Consider the following 20,279-nt stretch of genomic DNA (forward strand, 5'->3'; position numbering starts at 1 on the left):
TCACCACCACAACCACTGTCAAAATCACCAGCCTAACATTCTCCCAGGGAAGAAGCAGTATAATCCTGAGGTTTCAGGTCTGATTATTCACTGGCAATTACTCAAGAAACACAGGACTAAAAAAAAAACTGATCATACAAGAGGGAGATACTTGGACACCATAGACTTGATCTTTTGGGCAAATCCGACAGTGAACGAGCACAAGAGTGTGACCAAATCACATAAATCAAGCCTCGCCTATTAGGTCATACACTGGCCTACGTGTGTGCAAGCAATAGGATTGTAGTGCTATTACAGCTGTACATCTTTCCACTGTATAGACTTAAACAGACCAAGCCTTTTGTAAATATTACTCAACATTGTGCAAGTCTTAATTATGACCATCGCTTGAAATATCAATTCGCCAGCTACGCAGACCGAGATTGGCATTTAACTTTTTGGATCATTTGCTTCACACTTCAATTAAAAGTGGGGAATGCTTGTTGACCAACACCACTATCCCTTGGTGTATTAAGGAAGAATGGAAAGCAAAACGCCAATTACCCCAGACAGTGTGCAAAGATTGCTCCATGTTGTTTGGAGGACTGTCCTGCATTAAAATTATATTAGCCCACACCTTCCAAAGGTAGGCTTTTTCTCTTAAATAAATAAGGAAGCTAGTACATTTATGCTGGGGGACTATTTTAATTCATGCCCACCCAGGTGTTGGGCCAAATCATTAAAAAAAAACAGCAATGGGCCAAAGGAGCACACACAGGCCAGAGAACACCAATACCTTCACTACAACGTGCAGCTCCAAATGTCTGAGTTACATAGAAAAACATTGTGGGCTACCAATTGCAAGAGAAGCTGCGTTAACCTTGAAATTTGTATTTGAGCTCAATACTAAATAAAGATATACAGGTACTTGGATTAAGCCTACCATAGCCCCTAACCTCAACCAGTACATTGAAGAAAATGAGTTGAAAATAACTTTGAAAATAAGTCTAAATGGACCATGATTTGATTTTTGATTACATAGGACATTGAAAAATAAAATAGTTGGCACCTAACAAGCCACCCTCAATGTGCAATAAAAATCTAGGCAGAAGAGGATAGAATATTGCTCGACGTACTCGAACTTTCCAGAAGCTACAAACACAGGATATAATTGGGGACAATCCATCCTAGGTAGAGCATTTTTTTTTTTTAATATTCAGAAATGGTAACTGGCTTCCTTCAAGGAGGACAAAAGGGAGACATGACAAGAAACATTTTATTTAACAAATTTTGAAAGAAAGCACATAGCTATATTATTTAACGTACAATAGATTTTACATAATATAAACAGGCCATTCGGCCCTACAGGTCAATGTTGGTGTTTATGCTCCACATGAACCTCCTCCCAGCTTACTTCATTTCACCCCATCATCATATCCTTCGATTCCATTCTCTCTCATGTACTTATCTAGTTCCCCTTGCATGCACCTATGCTATTTGCCTCAACTATTCCATGTAGCAAGTTCCACATTCTAACTACCGAGTAAAGACGTTTCTCCTCAATTCCTTATTGGATTTATTCGTGATGATCTTATATCTTTGGCCTTGTTTTGGACTTCCCCACAAGTGGAAACATTTTCTTTACATCTACCCTATCCAACCCCTTCATAATTTTAAAGACCGCTGTCAGGTCACCTCTTGTTCTCTTTTCTTGTGAAAAGATTCCCATCCTGTTGATCTTTCCTGATAGTTGTAACCTCTCAGTTCTGGTATCATCCTTGTAAATCTTTTTTGCACCTTCTCCAGTGCCTCCATATCCTTCTTGTAATATGGAGAGCAGAACTGAGCACAGTAGAGGTGTCCTACTATGTAAGTTTAATATAACTTCTCTGCTTTTGAATTCTATTCCTCTAGCAATGAACCCCAGTGGTTGGTTTGCATGTTTTATGGCTTTGCTAACCTACGTCGCTACTTTTAATGATCTGTGAATCTGTACCCTAGATCCCTTTGCTCCGCTACCCCATTTAGACTATTTTCCGAGTACAGGAAACTTTGGTTTATCCGGAGGTTATATGTCCGGAATACTCGATCCAATGGCAAAAATCAGGAGCCGTTTTTTATAAGTTTTTTTTAGTTCTCGTTGCTTTTTTTTTCCCCAGTCAGGCACTGCAAGGTCTGTAGCTATAGCAACAGCTTCAGCTAGAGACGCTTGCAGCTGCAGCCGACTGTTTTGAAGCTGTTGCAACAGGGTTTGTTGATTCACACGGAGCTTTTCAGTTCCGTATGTTTCAACATTAACGCTGGTATGTCCGGCACTTTTGATGGTACGGCACCAGCTCGGTCCCGTCAGTGCCAGATATCAGAAAGTTTCCTGTAGATGGTCTCCTTATTCATCCTAATAAAAATGCATCACCTCCCATTTATCTATATTGAAATTAATGTGTCAGTTACACGCTCATTCAGCAAGTTTGTTAACGTATTGTATTTTGTCAGTCTTCCTCAGTATTAACTATACCCCCAATTTGAAGTCGTCCACAAATTTTGATATTGTACTTCTGATTCCCGAGTCCACTAAGTATATTAAGTAATAGTACAAAAACGAAATGCTAAACTTACTGTAAGAGTAACAAAATCTGGTTTTATGTGCGGAACAGAAGACTACATGGTGACATTCTAATTAAACGAATGGAGAAGGGTGGCTGCTTGCAGACAAATGTAGAGAACAGACCTCCTATAGAGAAACCTGTTCAGTTACACAGGCCTAGCCTTGTTACGGAATGCAACATAACCTGATAATGTCATCATTGTTATAAAAGAGCCTAGACGCTGACTACGTAACGTTCAGGCCTTGTGTTCTTGGTGAATTACCTTTCCCAAGTTGTTCTTGGGTGCGAGGTGGGCTAGTTGACGGTCCAATTACTTTCCACCGTGGCCCTCTCGAAGATCTGTACTTCACAGGTGGTCCTGTGGAGGTTCTTGCCTGGAGGCAACTTCTCCAATTGCCTTCTGGATAATTGGCTATTGGGTTCCCAGAAGGATTGGATTTCATGCCTTCCTACTCCACAGAAGCCACCAGTAAGATTAATCTGAGAATATATAAATATAGGAATAATGATTTAAACACTGTTGAAAGACCAACAACAGTAAACCAATATAAATTTACAGACATACAATACAAGAACACAACATGCATTAGGAATATGTATGAAATACCAAATGAAATAACTGCTAACAAGTGAACTTGCATTACTTGTGTTTGATATCTGTATAGAGCGAATAATAGATATGCACTGTAAACACACTTACCAGAATTAGAGACATCAATTGTTTAGATCTCATCTGTTCTCATTATGTGTAAGATTCATTCTTCATTCAGCAGCTGTCAGGGTATCCTTTGGGGATACAACTCCATCGTTAGTGTGTTTCCTTTTTCCTTTTCTGATGGCACATCACCATCAGTCCAGCTACCCTTTTAAGCTTTTTAAAATAAATATTTTCTGTCACTGTGGTGCCGTGACAGACTATCTGACTTATTTGGCCATTTGAGACCAGGGGTCATGAGGAATGAAGCCAAACTCATTAACAAAGGGATCATATATTTAATTTCTGGTTATTAATTTGGTAAATCAGCATAATTTAATCTATCATTGGACGACGCAAGTTACCACCTGTGGGAAATTGTAATGTGGTAATGCAGAGTTTTTGATCAGTGGTAAATTGTTATTTTTAAATATTACATCACTAAAAGTATGCCAACGATCCACATAGGAGGATTCCCTTTGTCCTCGTGCTGTTTAAATGCACACCACATCAACATGACATAGAACCAGCTGCAGATACACAATGAGTAGTGCAACGAATCTATTTTGGGAGCCAGAAAACAGGACAGCAGCAGCAACAAAGGAATAAACACCCAAAATGCCAAGGCAGGTTGAAGATGCCTTGAAGTATCTCAAGATCTGGAGCAAACGGAAACATCGCTACATCAACCGAGATGTCCATGTTTAAGGCTCAAGTCATTCTAGTCTTGCTTTATAGAGGAGAGACATGGATGATAGAAAAAGAAACAAATGCTTGGATGCATTCCACAGGAATTGCCACTGGCAAACCCGAAACATCAGATAGTAGGACAAGCTTTAAAAATAAAGTTGCTTTTTTTTCCCCATAAGCTCTAAGATTCTCAACTCCCTGATTAGTTGAAAGTGCCCATTAGGGTTTGGGCAAGTGTCCATTTTGGTTAATATTACAATTTCTAAACAGATTATGAAGAGTATTTTTTTATTTTTTTTAAAATGAGGGACAACGAGTACAGTCTGGAATGAGTTGCAGGAAACCTGCCTGGAGAGCTGCCACTACTCTCCAAGCAGGAAAGAAGCTACTCAGTTGACATTAGCAAAGAGCCAGTTAGTGCATGGCACGTATTTCAGACTTGGACATAGGAGATGGTGGGAAAGAGTAGTACTATATATTACTTTAAGCAATAGTCAATTTGCCACGAAAGCACTTCAGGGCAAAGAGCTTTGCATCAGTATTTTCCAGGGAGAAGATCAACATTTGTGGATTGGAGCACTAAGGAACAAACAGTAAAATACAGAAAAGAGTGCACAACAAGAAAGACCACACAGGAGTTCCAACTGCAAGTCATAAACACACATCTTTCCAGTCGTCAATTATTACTCATATGTGTGTATATGACCTTTCTGGAAATGTATTGCACAACCAGTTTCCTTAGTGAAGCAGAGTTAAAACTAGAAATTTTAAATACAATTCAACACTTTTTTCCTTTGCCAAAACAATTTGAGCATTTATCTTCCAGGCTGCGATAAAAAGGACTTGTGGTGGATTTTCTACCGTTTTTGAGCTAAAATTCCACTTGACTTTCTCTACCAAGTTATTCAACATGAAGATGCAGACATTTTTCACAACATAAAATGATACTAATTGTCAGTGTGCAATTAAATGATTAGTATCAACATACCAAAGATTAACCCATTACTCCTTTATAGACAAATGTGGAGGTTCTCCATCTTCAATCTGATTAGAAAATGGTGCAGAAAATATCCTCAAGAATCTCGAAAGCCAAGTTTTCAAAAAAGGGGAGTTGGATGTGCTGGAGGAGGTGTTGGATCCAAATTTGTGATGCAAAATGAGCTTAGCAGGATACCCAAAATAGTTTAGTAATTAAATGAGCAGCCAACAAAAATGGCCTTCAACAAACAAACGTGATGTGGAACTGGTGAAAGATCCCAGAACTAAACAAAGGTAGCACAGTAAGTGCAACAACTAGTCCCTCCTAAAACCCTGCAAGGTGTGGGATACGTGGAGATGAGAATTGTTTTGTACCATTAACAATGGGCTGGATATTCCGATCCCTACGGGTGCGTACGCGCTGTGTACACACCTGTAGGGACATCAGAAATGCCGGTTTCAGGCATGCCAAGCGCATGCGCTGAAAACCGACATTTCCATTCTGTCAAGGATGCTCTTGACAGATCGGACGCCTGCCCTGGAGAAGGGCCTCTGTGGGCGGATAGTTCCGCTTTCTGGAGACCCTCCGCCCGCAGAAAACCCTTAGAATTCTTACGCCTTTTACCAGTAAGAGTGGAAAAAAAGTTCCCACTCATTTATCATTTAAAAATACTTTAAAAAAGGTAAGTTTATTTTTAGCCTCGTAAAAAACGTTAATTATTTTCAAAAAATTAAATTTGTTTAAAATATTTAATTTATTGTAATTTCAACTAATTTTAAAAATGTGATTTAAAAAAATGTATTTAATGTTTTAAAGTGTTTTTGGGGTGATCTCCATTCATATATTTGACAGGTCTATCTGTCAAGTGTATGAAGGGAGATTCCCTTCTTTGATTGGCTCCCCATGGCCCATGTGATCCCAGGGACGCTTGCGAACCGCATGTGCTCCTGGGATACGTGGGCCCTGCGCACTTGGAGTTTGGAGAGGCCCAGCATCAGAACTACATGCCTTCGAGTTAAGTGTGTAGATTTTTTCCAGATCGGAGGCCTCCGCACGCAGGAAGTCTCCGATCGGAAAATACAGCCCATAATTTGTATTATTTAAGGAATAATTTTATGAATTCATGTTCCCAGTGTGGAGCTTCACATTGGGAGCGGGGATTTGTGAAATTCCCCTTTAGTATCAATTATTTACTATTGAGCAACATACAATGATGATTAACTGTGTGAACTGTGATGATGTTGTGATATCCTAACATCATGTCTAGTGCACATGGCACCTTAATCTGCCTGAAACACCTTGAATCCATCGTTGTCTCTGCTCATAACTTCTATGAGTCGACTATTGGAGTTGATCATTTATTGTATATAGTTTTATTGAAGTATCAATTGCGGTCTTCCTGCTCCTCCAAAGTCTCTCCTTTTGGCCCTTTGCCAAAGCGGTCTCCTTCAAATTCTGTAAATTATTTTTACCACCTTTCATCAGTTCTGATAGTTCAGTTGCAAGCACCCTAAAGGAAAAATTATCTTTGTCTCACATTTCTCTTCAAGCCCATTCCTGAGGATCTTCGCAAAGAACCTCACTCTGTTGCTCAATGCCGGTCATGTCCGTTGGATCTTCCAAACTCTGTAATCAAACAAAGCTTCTGGACTTAATGGTATCCCTCATATCTTCAAGTTGTGCCTCTGCTCTGGAACTCTGTTCATGCACATTTTTGTTGTCATCTTAGAAATCTCCAAAGCTTTTGCTGGGATCTTCACTGTACACTTCTGAGGAAGTTACCATCATAAATATTCTATCCAAAAAGTTATATACATAGCTATGTGGTTTCCTCTGTTTGATCTGTCTATGCAAAATATGCTTATGTCATCGCTGATAGCTCATAGGAACAGGAGTAGGCTATTCAGCCACTCAAGTCAGTTGAACCATTCAATAAGATCATGGCTGATCTGTACCTTAACTCGGTATACTCACCTTTGCTCCATATCCCTTGATACCCGTACCCAACATAAATCTATGGATCTCAGTCTTGAAAATTTCAATTGACCCAGCATCCACAGGCTTCTGGGGTAGAGAGATCCAGATTTCTACTACCCTTTGGGAAGTGAAAGCAGGAAGCATTTTTTCACACAATGGGCTAGCTCTATTTTTCAGATTAAGCACCCTGTTTTGGATTCCTCCACAAGATGAAATAATTTTTCTGTATCTACCCCATTGAATCCTTTTATCATTTTAAGGACCTTGATTAGATTAATGGAATACAAACCAAGGGCTGGATTTTGCCAATGGGGAGCTTTTGGAGGCGGGACTCCCACTTGTTGGGTTTTAGTCCCGCCTCCATCGACTTCTGGCCAACCCACACTATTTTCCCTTGAATGACCTTGTTAAGCCCGCCCAGCGGGCTTAGTAGGCCAATTAAGGGGAAGCCGGTTACAGAGAACGTCAGTGTATGACGTTTCAGCTGTCAAAAATTTTTGACAGATGAATTGTCATTGTTTGACAGCTCTGTGAAGCTGTCAAATACTGACATTCTCTGTAGTTTGATGAGTCTTTAAATTCAAGACTCATCAAACCTCTTTCTTTAGCAGAAATTAGATGGTTGTTGCATTGGAGAATGCAGCAGCCATCTGTCATCCCTGCCTGCAGGAAGAAACAAAGGGTAAGTACACTTTTTCTAACACTTTCCACTTACCTCATACTCACCTCTCCACACTTGCACCCATCACTTACCTTCACAGCGCACTTTTGCACCCCTCCGACCCCCGCAGACCCACTGCTCATCTCGGTGACCCTGGCGGGGTTCGCAGCCTTCTGGAAGCCCGCACGTGTGTGGGTAAAATGGGGATAATCCTCTTAGCTGCCTGTTAACTACCAGTTAACAGGCAGTTAAGTGGCTGTAATCCCCTTCCCGCCTCCAAGGAGGCGGGTCCCGGCGCGGGTCGGCTACCCGCCTCCTGGCAAGATGGCACGGAGGTGGGTTGGGGCAGGATGGGCACCCGCCCCCAGATTCTGCCATTTTCCCAGCAGTCCCGCCTCCATACCCGCCTCCCCAGGGCTGGCAAGATCACACCCCAAGTTTATGTAATCTGACCTCATCATTTAACCCTTTAAACCCTGGTATCACTCTGGTGAACTGCACTGTAGTACTTCCTGAGGTGTGGTGTCCAAAACTGAACGCAGTACTCCAGATGGGGGCTGACCAAGGCTCTATACAACTGAAGCATCACTCCCTCACTTTTGTATTCCACCCCCTGGAGATAAAGGCCAATATTCCGTTAGTCTGTACATTTACACACTCTGATTCATGGAAAATGTAAAAGGGATTTCTCTCACCCACTCTTTTCTCTTTCCATAACAATGGCTTCATCCACTCTCCCACTGTTCCTTTTCCATATCAATGATCTTCTCCACTTATCATCTACTCCTATCCACTTTTTAAAAAAAACTGTTAATTCCATCTCTATTCATCAACATTCTTCATATTGAACACCCTCAGTGAACACAACCTTGTGTCTTTTCGCAATGCAGTGGTTGATCTCATTATGCTTTTCGATAGAGCAATGAAAATCTGGTTTCTTTCAATTCATCAAAAGTCACTTTCTTTGTGTTTCTCAGAAGTTCAACCAACAATTTCCACTCGTTTCCTTTGCGGATGCCACTCTTATTTCTTCATCTACGTTTGGCCACACTATCTTAAAACTGATCTTGCAGATCTTTTCTATTGTTAAAACTGCCTTCAAAAACTCTTGGTTGCTCTATTGTGCTAAACACTTCTTTTCCCAACAACAACTTGCATTTATATAGCGCCTTTAATGTAGTAAACGGTCCCAAGGTGCATTATCAGACAAAATTTGACACGGAGCCACTTGAGATATTAGGACAGGTGACTAAAAGCTTGGTCAAAGAGGTAGGTTTTAAGGAGCATCTTAAAAGGAGGAGAGGTGGAGAGTTTTAGGGAGGGAATTCCAGAGCTTAGGGCCCAGAAAGCTGAAGGCAAGGCCGCCAATGGTGGGGCATCGGAAATCTGGAATGTACAAGAGGTCATAAATGGACGAACGCAGAGTTCTCGGAGGGTTGTGGGAGGTTACAGAAATAGGGAGGGGCGAGGCCATAGAGGGATTTGAACATAAGGATGAGGATTTTAAATTCGAGACATTGCTGGACCAGGAGTCAATGTAGGCCAGTGAGCACAGGGGTGATCAATCCTCTATAGTGACTAAGACCATACAAGACTTGACAACTGCTTCCCAATGGAGGCTCTTAAAGCACCTCTGTCATGCACCAGGATAGGATACAGAAAAAAATTTATGGCATCATAGAATATCCTTCTAAACTTGTATCTTCCAATCATACTCTACCTCTACTGCAACCCAACGTATCTCTATTTATCAACAACACCCTGGTCATTGCTCCTTTGAACTTTTCTCTCACGTTTCTCCTGAGCTTCAAATATGCTGTCCTTCTCCCGGTGTTGAAATCATGACGCATCGAACATTAATTTACTTTCATAGGACGTGAAGACTGAATCTACTTACTCCCCTCAACCTTTGCTTCCTTCTACAACATACAAGCTTTTAACCACTACTTATTGATTTGTCTCATGTTTTCTCCTATTTTTTAAATTGGTAGTTTCCTGCACAGTGAGTGTTGGTGTATTACAGTTACACTGGACCCACCATTCAGATGGTTCCTTGCCCTGATGCAGTCATCAGCTACTGCTGTTATTATGTCTGCTATCCAAATAAGCACTTTGATCATACATCATTTGAGTAGAGGTAATTAGAGCAGGCTCGTGTGGAGTATAAACCTGTTGGACTGAATGGCCTATTTCTGTGTTGTCGATTCTATGTAATTATAGGTAATTCCACAATATGCAATAGATACTGGAGTCTATACAAGGGTAGAATCTAATAATTGCATGCAATTCTTAAAAAAAAAACTCAGTGCATTTGTCATTCCAATGACTAACTAACTTTGAATATTAATATTTATAATATATAAATGTTGAGAATGCAGCAAGAATCTTAAATGATAGAATGATACCTCTGTGACTGAAGAGCTCTGTGAGAATGGTGTCGGCAGAAGTGATGACAGCAGATGATTCTGATGGCATGTGGTTGAGGAGATCCATTATCACCTTTGCTTTCTGTTCCTCTTTTTGATTAATCCAGTTTGCATTTGACAGAAGATCTAGATCAGACGGAAGATTGACCTGTCCCACAACCTGCACCATGCAAAAGAACATGTTTATCAACCACCTAGGAAGTTACAGTCGTGGAGAACCATAAACATGAATATTGCACAGTAACAACATGGGTCTTAATTCACTCAGAACTTGGCTTGAGAGCTGTAACTGAATTCTTCATTATGCTTTGGATAGATCAGGGAATGTTATTCTGCAGTGTGTGCCATATTTTATCTGTGAACTGTCTGTACTATACAATGTGATTATTTGAGCCTTTGGAACCTGGTATTTCCCCATTTTAAAAAAAGCCACAGGTACAAAATCGCTTTGGTAAATGTTAAAACGCTGGGAGCACCAGATGTTAGAATTATCCCTCTTAATGTTTTTTTCAGGAATAACTATATACAGTACTGCCATAAAGAGACTAGGCAGTAGTTTATATATTAGGTGAAGAATTTCAGGAGAGAAATAAAATATCTATTTTAGAGGCAGCAGTTTCTGTATCTCATCCATTTAGACTGGAAGTTTAGTGTGGTATGTCCTCACCGCCTACACAGTTACTCCCTGTCTTCATTGTAGGTATTCTGTACAGCAAGTTTCAAAGCCACAAAGAAAAGGGACGGACCATTAAGGTTAAAATATGAAAATAATTGTTTCCTGGGATCTAAAGGCACTTTTGAAACTTATGCTTTCTAAACATATCCAACAATTAGCAAGAATGTCCAAGACAGATCATTTGGTTGGGCAGGAGCCATTTTGAAATATTTAGTGTATGCAAAGACTGAAAACCCAATATTAAAGCCCAAATTTGCAATAGGTTTCCTTTATGCAGCTTTTACCTGACAAGAGGTTATGGGCCACATTGAAGGTACCCCGTCCTGTATTTGTTTCAGAGTCATGCATAGAAGAGGAGCTTGGCAGGCAAAGCTATAAAATAAACATCAGTTTTGGGTACACTGTAAGAAGCTTAAGGGGTGTTCTGGTGGGGGCCCTTGGAAACCTCAGAACTTTAAAATGATACACAGTGGACTTCACAAACAGTCTGTCAGTTTGAAGTTTACAGGATATGCTTCCTCAGCAGATACAAGACTCCGATAGATCAACCTATACTCATTGGCGTTTAGAAGAATGAGAGGTGATCTTATTGAAACATACAAGATACTGAGGGGGCACAACAAGGTAGATGCAGAGAAGATGTTTCCCCTAATGGGGGAATCTAGAACTCGGGGGCATAATTTCAGAATAAGGGGTCACCCATTTAAAACTGAGCTAAGGAGGAATTTCTTCTGAGGGTCGTAAATCTGTGGAATTCTCTGCCCCAGAGAGCTGTGAAGGCTGGGTCATTGAATATATTTAAGGTGGAGATAGACAGATTTTTGAACAATAAGGGAGTGAAGGGTTATGGGGAGCAGGCAGGGAAATGGAGCTGAGCCCAAGATCAGATCAGCCATGATCTCATTCAATGGCGGAGCAGGCTCGAGGGGCCAAATGGCCTACTCCTGCTCCTACTTCTTATGTTCTTATAACCAAGGCAGGCACTGTTGATCGAGTAGAATGACCGTTGAAAAAGTTGACGCAGAACATTCCTGTTTGAGACGTGTCCTATGCCCCTTTTTATTGGACAGATTGTGCTCTTCATAATGAACCTCTCCATAGTAAAGCTCAAAGCTGCACGGAAAAATCCACAATTTTGAAAGTAACATACTGAATGGTCCGATGACCCCTTTCAATGCCTCTGTTCACTGGACAAATTCAATTCCACAGACTATAGAATTTTGGAGCTCCTCACATATTCTGCATTCCACTACAAATTTTTGTAAATGTATTTCGATGAGAAGTTTAACTATTTCTGTCCAGTTGTCATGATACTTAATATGTGTAAGGAATGTCATTTTAATGCATCAGGTACAGGTTTTCCATAATCAGGTGCTCACTTTAACTTGTGGGAATACATGGGAATAATGGCATTGTAAACTTACACCAGTGATTTGCTTTTCTTTATGTAATGTAGTTTAAGAAAACTTTGTTAATGATTATCAACAGTAGGCTGACCAATGTGCACATGGTAGGATGTATGTGAAGCAGTAATAAAGCTGACTGACGTGTGACTACAAAATCAAGGATATCACATTATTGGTATCTTGCAGAACAAGCCAACACATTATTGAGAAATATACTATATACCACTCAATTCAGTCAGCTCAAAAATCCAATATGTCCACAAAGATGCACATTACATGCACAATGCTCCCTCAGCCAAGTGCACAGCCATTACATCCACTTCATTTGCTTGCGATACGAGCTTGAATCCTATAAAAACAATTGTCACATTCTACAAGTCCTACCTGACTACCACCATAAGCAGTAACCAACTCGCACTTCACACAGTGCAGATCATACATCCATTAACTTAAACCACACAAAAGAATGCCAAAATGAAGTCATACAAATAAACACACAAAAAAAAATAACAGGCTTGAAAAGACTATTTAAAAAGGTACATGCAAAAAGCACTTGTTGGTAATAGTGATGGGCTGAGTGTCGGACCACTATTTTCAATCTATATTAATGATTTAGATGAAGGGACAGAGTGCTTTGTATCCAGGTTTGCTGACGATACAAAGCTAGGTGGGAAGGCAAGCTGTGAGGAGGATACAAAGAGGATATAGACAGATTAAGTGAATAGGCAAGAAAGTGGCAGATGGAGTATAATGTGGGTAGGGAAATGTGGGTTTATTCACTTTGGTAGGAAGAATAGAAAAGCAGAATATTTATTAAATGGTGAGAAACTATTAAATTTTGGTGTTCAGATTTAGGTGTCCTTCCACACAAAACACAGAAAGTTAACATGCAGGTACAGCAAGCAATTAGGAAGGCAAATGGTATGTTGGCCTTTATTGCAAAGGGGTTGGAGTATAAGAGTAAGGAAGTCTTGCTGCAATTGTACAGGGCTTTGAGGAGACCACACCTGGAGTTCTGTGTGCAGTTCTGGTCTCCGTACTCAAGGAAGGATATACTTGCCTTAGAGGGGGTCCAACGAAGGTTCACCAGATTGATTCCTGGGATGAGAGGGCTGTCCTATGATGAGAGATTGAGTAGAATGGGCCTATATGCTGGAGTTTAGAAGAATGAGAGGTGATCTCATTGAAACATACAAGATTCTGAGAGGGCTTGACAGGGTAGACGCTGAGAGGCTGTTTCCCCAGGCTGGAGAGTCTAGAACTAGGGGGCACAGTCTCAGGATAAGGGGTCGGCCATTTAGGACTGAGATGTGGAGAAATTTCTTCACTCAGAGGGTTGTGAAACTTTGGAATTCTCTACCCCAGAGGACTGTGGATGTTCAGTCGTTGAGTATATTCAAGGAATCAAAGGATATTGGGAGAGGGTGGAAAAGTGGAGTTGAGTTCGAAAATTGAATGGCGGAGCAGACTCGAGGGGCCGTATGGCCGACTCCTGCTCCTAATTCTTATGTTCTTTCCTGTCCATTAAAATGCATGGAGGAAATCGCTGACTGGCAAGAGCGATTGGGGAAGAATGCAATTTGCAGAGACCACCTTTTTAAAAAAAAGGAAGCTGATAGACTGAAATAGACATTGAGTAACTTTATAAACTTATTAGCAGACACCAACACACTATTTTCTCCATTTATTTTCGATCCCCACACATCACTCCCCTGCTGAAGAGTCAGACAGGTGACCCGTTGCCAGGCTGCTGCAGCCAGATAGGAGATGGTGTGTAAGAATTGGGCAAGGTGACTTGCCGTGTGACTTTCTCTCCTTCCCTCATGCAGGAATTGTTCAGCTCCATTCATCAACTTTCCTTCAACGGCGTGGCTGATTGAGCTCAACATAGGGAATTACAGCCCCAAACCCACCCTTTAGTGCAGGACATTGGAGCACCAATGCAATGACACCATACTGCCCACCACCACTGTACAGAATCTGAACCAGTCTGTGGGGGCACCTGTACCTGGTCCATCTTTTAAACCCTGATCTCTGTGATTCAGATACACTGCCTTGGATTTTACAGATAGCTGTTTAGTTCAAATATTGGGATCTTGATCTTGGATCCTTCTGGAGTAATTGAAACGTTAGCTTGAGAATTACAACCCAAGTGTGACGACTGCAGATGCGCCGTACAGTAAGTACTGAACACAATCAGACTCTGCAGCGCAGCTTCTGCCTTAGCGCAGCGGGAAACAAACAAAAAGAAAATCCTTTCACTCATTAGAATCTCGTGTCAATCGTGCCCAACTCATCTTCTCTACCAATCTGACAACTAAAATATCTTGCTGTGCTTTTTTAATGACAACACTACAAATTTATATTATGGGATAGCCGGCCTCTTCATTAGCTCACAAAGTAATTTCCCTGTATTCATAAGTACAGTACATTCTATTCTCTGGAGGGAAGGCTAATAATTCAATGAAGCCACTGCAAACTGCTCCTACATACAGGAAACTGACTGAGTAAATTAACGCAGAATTTATAGTCACTGTTAGTTGCACTCAAGTATTAAGAAGTGGAGTTTTGAGGAACAAGACAGTAACTTTGTTCTTTAAGATGTCACCTGGATCCTGGATTAAACCACAGTCTTTGTGAGATGCAATAAAGACACTTTGCTCACCTCAAACTCTCTCGCTCTTTCATCATAATCATTCTGGTCTGCGAAAGTCATTACTCCTCTCTCGTTCCCCAAGCTCCACATTTAGAGTGCTACAATGCTTTACCTTCTCCTTAGGCCCTCACTGTGATGAAAGCAAGACTCCTTTCACAGTCTCCTTTTTCTATATCCCATCTAGAACAGCAAGTGAAGTGCTAGAAACAAGTGTGTGTTCCTGATCTCAAATTGCTCAGGCATGTCCCCATAGGGAGAAAGGGAAAACCAGAAAAGCTTTCCCGGGGCTGCTCGCATGCACCATCGAGAAACTGCTTATAATCCTGTGAGAGGTCTCTTCCCAGAAGGGAAGAGTGCAGGGTTAAGGCAGATTATAAAAGGGTAAAAAGGAATAATAAATTAAAATCAGTAAAGAAGTAAATAAATAGCTGCTTTGTTACTTGCTCTCAATCATCTTCCATTCTATATTTCTGTTCCAATATGCATTTGTCAGCCTGACCCTTCTACCTCTATTATCCATCTTATGGTAGAGTTTGATATTTTCAGTATCCTGGAGATTGTTGTAATAACTTACACAGACACCAGTCAGTATTTTAAAAGCATTGAATTGAATTGATTTTTGTCCGTGGATTTAATTTATTTAGTATGAGGGTAAATTTTCTTTCTGCCCAGGCCATGCAAATGTGGGCACAACAGCAGGCAATCTAGTCAGACATCTCCCAATCCTAGAAAAAAAATAGGAGCAGGAGTAGGCCATTCGGCCCTTCAAGCCTGCTCCGCCATTCAATATGATCATGGCTGATCCTCTATCTCAATACAGGTACCATATTCCTGCTCTCCCCCCAAACCTCTTGATGCCTTTTGTGACTAGAAATCTATCTATCTATCTCCTTCTTAAATATATTCAGTAACTTGGCCTCCACAGCCTTCTGTGGTAGAGAATTCCACACATTCACCACCCTCTTGAGTAAAGAAATTTCTCCTCATCTCAGTCCTACCCCGTATCCTGAGACTGTGACCCCTCGTTCTAGACCCCCCCAGCCAGGGGAAACATCCTCCCTGCATCCAGTCTGTCTAGCCCTGTCAGAATTTTATACGTTTCAATGAGATCCCCTCTCATTCTTCTAAACTCTAGTGAATACAGGCCTAGTCAACCCAATCTCTCCTCATACGACAGTCCTGCCATCCCAGGAATTAGTCTGGTGAACCTTCGCTGCACTCCCTCTATGGCAAGTATATCCTTTCTTAGGTAAGGAGACCAAAACTGCACACAGTACTCCAGGTGTGGTCTCGCCAAGGCCCTGTATAACTGTAGTAAGACATCCTTGCTCCTGTACTCAAATCCTCTTGCAATGAAGGCCAACATACCATTTGCCTTCCTAACTGCCTGCTGCACCTGCATATTTGCTTTCAGTGACTGGTGTACAATGACACCCAGGTCCCTCTGTACATCAACATTTCCCAATCTATCACCATTTAAATAATACTCTGCCTTTCTGTTTTTCCTACCAAAGTGGATAACTTCACATTTATCCATGTTATACTGCATCTGCCATGTATTTGCCCACTCACTCAACTTGTCTAAATCGCCTTGAAGCCTCTTTGCTTCCTCCTCACAACTCACAATCCCACCTAGTTTCGTGTCATCAGCAAACTTGGAAATACATGTACACTATCACTTATCCGAAAGCCTTGGGACCAGCTGAGTTTCGGTTTTCGGATTTCAGAAGGTATTATTATAAGACTGGGAAATTTGTATTTAATATAAATTTTAAAAGTTCAGGCTATCTCTTGCGACTGTTCCGTGTCTCATTCCCCTTCCTGCTTCTCTGGAAAGCCGGATATCGGCTGACTCCTACTAAGCTGGCCCGCAAATCAGGTCGGGGGGGGCAGAAAAGAATATCGGATGGGCCGCGTCAGGGGGGAGAAAAGAATATCGGACGGGCTGCTGCAGCTATTGGACCAGCCGCTGTATTGTTGGGTTCACTCTCCCGGTACCTCCTTCACACTGCCCCGCTCGGCCTGCAATCTCCTACCCAGGAGGGAACTCTGTGACCCTCTGCCCTGCTCAGCATAAGTCGTGCGCCACTCTGGTCATGTCGTGCGCACGACTTACGCTGAACGAAAAAACTTTCGGTTTTTCGAGGTTTTCGGAAGTTCGGATAAAGGATAGTCTACCTGTATTACATTTGGTTCCCTCGTCCAAATCATTGATATATATTGTGAATAGCTGGGGCCCAAGCACTGATCTCTGCGGTACCCCACTAGTCACCGCCAGCCACCCCGAAAAAGACCCATTTATTCCTACTCTGTTTCCTGCCTGTTAACCAATTTTCAATCCATGCCAGTATATTACCCCCAATCCCATGTGCTTTAATTTTGCACACTAACCTCTTATGTGGGACTTTATCAAAGGCCTTCTGAAAATCCAAATACACCACATCCACTGGTTCTCCCTTATCTATTCTGCCAGTTACAACCTCAAAAAAACTCCAGTACGTTTGTCAAACACGATTTCCCTTTCATAAATGCAGTACTGTTCTGTATGGACTGCATTCATTCTAATTTTCCCTACATCTTGGCAGGGAGAACATTGTGACTTTGACTTGGTGCTTGAGTTTAATGGTACAACTGAGATTTGGTGCTCCAACGTACTGCCTCTACGGATCTCATGGATTTGGAAAAAAATACAAAAATAAGTAATAACATAAAAGACTTGAGGGATCTGTGCTATGAAAGCATTGGCCAGAATAACACCAAATTGATCAAAAAAATACCTGAAGGGCTGACTGCCGAGTAAGGCTCAAAACCAGAGCACATCTAAAAATAATTGTAAATAACAACAGAAAACGCTGGAAAAACCCAGCAGGCCAGGGCAGCATCCGTGGAGAGAAACAGAGTTAACGTTTCAGGTCGATGACCTTTCGTCAGAACTGGGTTTTGATGAAGGGTCATCGACCTGAAACGTTAACTCCGTTTCTCGCTCCACGGGTGTTGCCTGGCCCGCTGAGCTTTTCCAGCGTTTTCTGTTGCTATTTCGGATTTCCAGCATCCGCAGTATTTTGCTATTGTAAAAATAATTGTACTTGGTCTTCCATAAAGTCCACTTCTGCCAATCTCTGTAATTGTTGGCAGTAGAGGCACATTCACCAGGGAAGAAGTGGAGTACATGTCCAATCATCTTCTTAATGGGCCGGTGCCAAAGTCAACTCCACCAACGTACCTGAAGGTTCTCCACACAGCTGGTACCAAGAGTGAGTATCCGACGCTGAAAACGCCCATTGGCACTTGGAGCAGCGCTTTGACAACGACGAAACTGAAAAACAATTACAATGATGTCTTCTTGTCGAATGCAGGCCAGCTGCAGAAGAGTCTCTGAAACTGGCAACGCCAGGGGAGGCACCTTTTATACATGATGCCGGAAGGGAAGGCCGATGCCATTCTCCCGGTTCGTGACACAGGCTTGCTCCTAGTGGCACATGTGCTGGATGTGGAATGAAACAAGATACCTGTTCACACTAAAGCCAGGAAAAAAGGAATGATTAAATTTATGCTTTTTGGTGAATCTTTGTGCTGGTCAAAAGTGAGGGATATTGGCGCTGGTGAACTTGGAAAATGCAACAGCTTTCCTACTTGTTGCACCTGATGTCAGCATTAAGCACTCCCAGGTCAGGAATAGTATAGCCAGATGCAGAGTAAAGCTCCCTCTACTCTTCCTGAACAATGTGCTACAATTCCAACTTCATTTCCCACACCAGCCATTTTTAGGGTCTCTGAGTTTGCAAATTTGGTGCCAAATTGTGCCAAAGGATGGGTACTGTGTGGTCTGGGCACATCTCAATCAGAAATTGGGATGAGGCTGTCCCAAACTCATTGCACATGGGACCTTTACAGCCATCAGAGAGAGAAGACTTGCATCTGGGCTGATTGAAACCCAGGTCCCTGAAGTGAGCTACCAAAATCCTTAAACAAAAGCAATACATGCATCACTGTTAATTAATGTAGAAAGAAAGTGTTAGGGAGTACTTTCAAGACCCTCATCTAAGCAGTGTTTCCACAAATGCCTATTCCAGTAGTGTTCATCTAACTGCACTATCACAACTCCAGGCAGCTTCGTGCTGCCGATGGCTGAAAATCATATCTCAGTTTGATCTGGTTGCTTCACTGATATGGATATGGAATTAGAGGGAGGATAGAAAACTGGATTAAAGATTGATTGGATGGCAGAAAACAGGGAGTAGGAGTTAAAGGCAGTATTTCAGAGTAATTGGGATTGGGTACTGGTGCCCCAAGGGGTCCATTTCTATTTACTGTGTGCATCAATGATTTAGATACAGACCTATAGGGAGTGGGGTTGAAATTTGCAGATGATACCAAAATAGGAGGTATAGGGGGCAAAATTGGGCTGTGCGCCCTTTGGGGCGCTAACTTCACTGGGGCGCTACTTTTAGCGCCCCGAAAAAATTAACACCCCATGCCCGAAATTCACTGGTAGCTCCCCAAGAGGGAGGCAGGACGCTACTGGAAGCACCCCTCTTCCCTCTTGGGGTGCTGCGAGTGAATATCGTGGCACTACGTGCCGCAGTACTGCAGGCCTTCCTCCCCTTATTAAAGGGGAGGGGTCTAGCGCAGCGCGGCCCAGCTGGGCCACCAGGGATCGGAATGCCGGCATGGAGCGCAGCTGGCGGTCCGCGGGGGGGGGGGGGGGGCGGTGGCTGCACAGGAGGCCGGAGACAGTAACGGGGGCAGGTGCTGGCAGGCGGCCAGCAACAAAAATGGCCACCCAGCACCTCCCCTTTCATTTGCGCCACCCCGGCCGCAGGTAAGCCCCCCTGACCCTGTCGGGCATGGTAAGTCGGGGGGTGCTATCGAAGATCGCGGCCGAGGCGCTTTGCATGGCGACGATGTCTTCGCCGGAGGCGCAGCGCTGTGGGGCGCTAACGGTTACCGCCGCCACTAACCTCCCGCTGAATTTCGCGGGAGGCGTTTGCGCCGCGACCCCCGGGCACTAGTTGCTTTGCGCCCCATTAGCGCCCTCTTAGGGTGCTAACGGGAGGTGCAAATCAACCGGATTTTCCCCCCATAGTTCTCCAGAAGACCAAAGGAAGCTGCAAAGGGATATTGATAAGATGCTGAAATGGGATAAAAAGTGGCAGATGGACTTAATGGTCAGTAAGTACGAGGTGATACACGAATACCGAATGGAAGTAGGCTCAGTGTTGTGGAAGAGCCGAGGGATTTGGGGGGGGGACAGGTTCACAAGAAAGTAACGGTAACACCTCAGGTTGTTATGGCGATAAAAAAGAATTAATGCAATTTTAGGTTCTATCTCAAGAGGTATAGAACACAAAAACCACGCAATAATGATGAGCCTATATAAAACCTGATTAAGGCCTCAGTTAGTGTACAGTGTGCAGTGTTGGACTCCACACTATAGGAAGGATATTAAGACTTCAGAGAGGGTAGAGCTCAGATTCACTATGATGCTGCCCGGTATGTGGAAATACAAATATGTAGAAAGACTTGAAA

The 20,279-nt window shown here is 42.4% G+C and overlaps 1 protein-coding gene across 5 annotated transcripts in view; it reads right to left on the reverse strand.

Annotated features, from left to right (window-relative positions):
- The window catches only part of nags (N-acetylglutamate synthase), a 49,089-nt gene that overhangs the window by 17,018 nt on the left and 11,792 nt on the right, over positions 1-20,279 (reverse strand). For 2 of the 5 annotated variants that reach the window (XR_015073451.1, XM_085966345.1), the window contains exons 4-6: positions 17,974-18,066; positions 13,155-13,211; positions 9,992-10,172 (exon numbers count right to left, since the gene is read on the reverse strand). Coding sequence is in view for 4 of the 5 variants with exons in the window: in XM_085966345.1 (XP_085822471.1) it covers positions 9,992-10,172; positions 13,155-13,211; positions 17,974-18,066 (331 nt within the window). In the remaining variant the exon portion in view is untranslated. The remainder of the gene's footprint in view (positions 1-9,991; positions 10,173-13,154; positions 13,212-17,973; positions 18,067-20,279) is intronic. The other 3 variants (XM_085966346.1, XM_085966347.1, XM_085966348.1) reach the window with 3 other exon arrangements.

Source organism: Somniosus microcephalus, chromosome 24 (assembly GCF_052327205.1).
Source record: "Somniosus microcephalus isolate GS21.2 chromosome 24, FLI_Smic_1.0, whole genome shotgun sequence".
Lineage (NCBI taxonomy): Eukaryota > Metazoa > Chordata > Chondrichthyes > Squaliformes > Somniosidae > Somniosus > Somniosus microcephalus.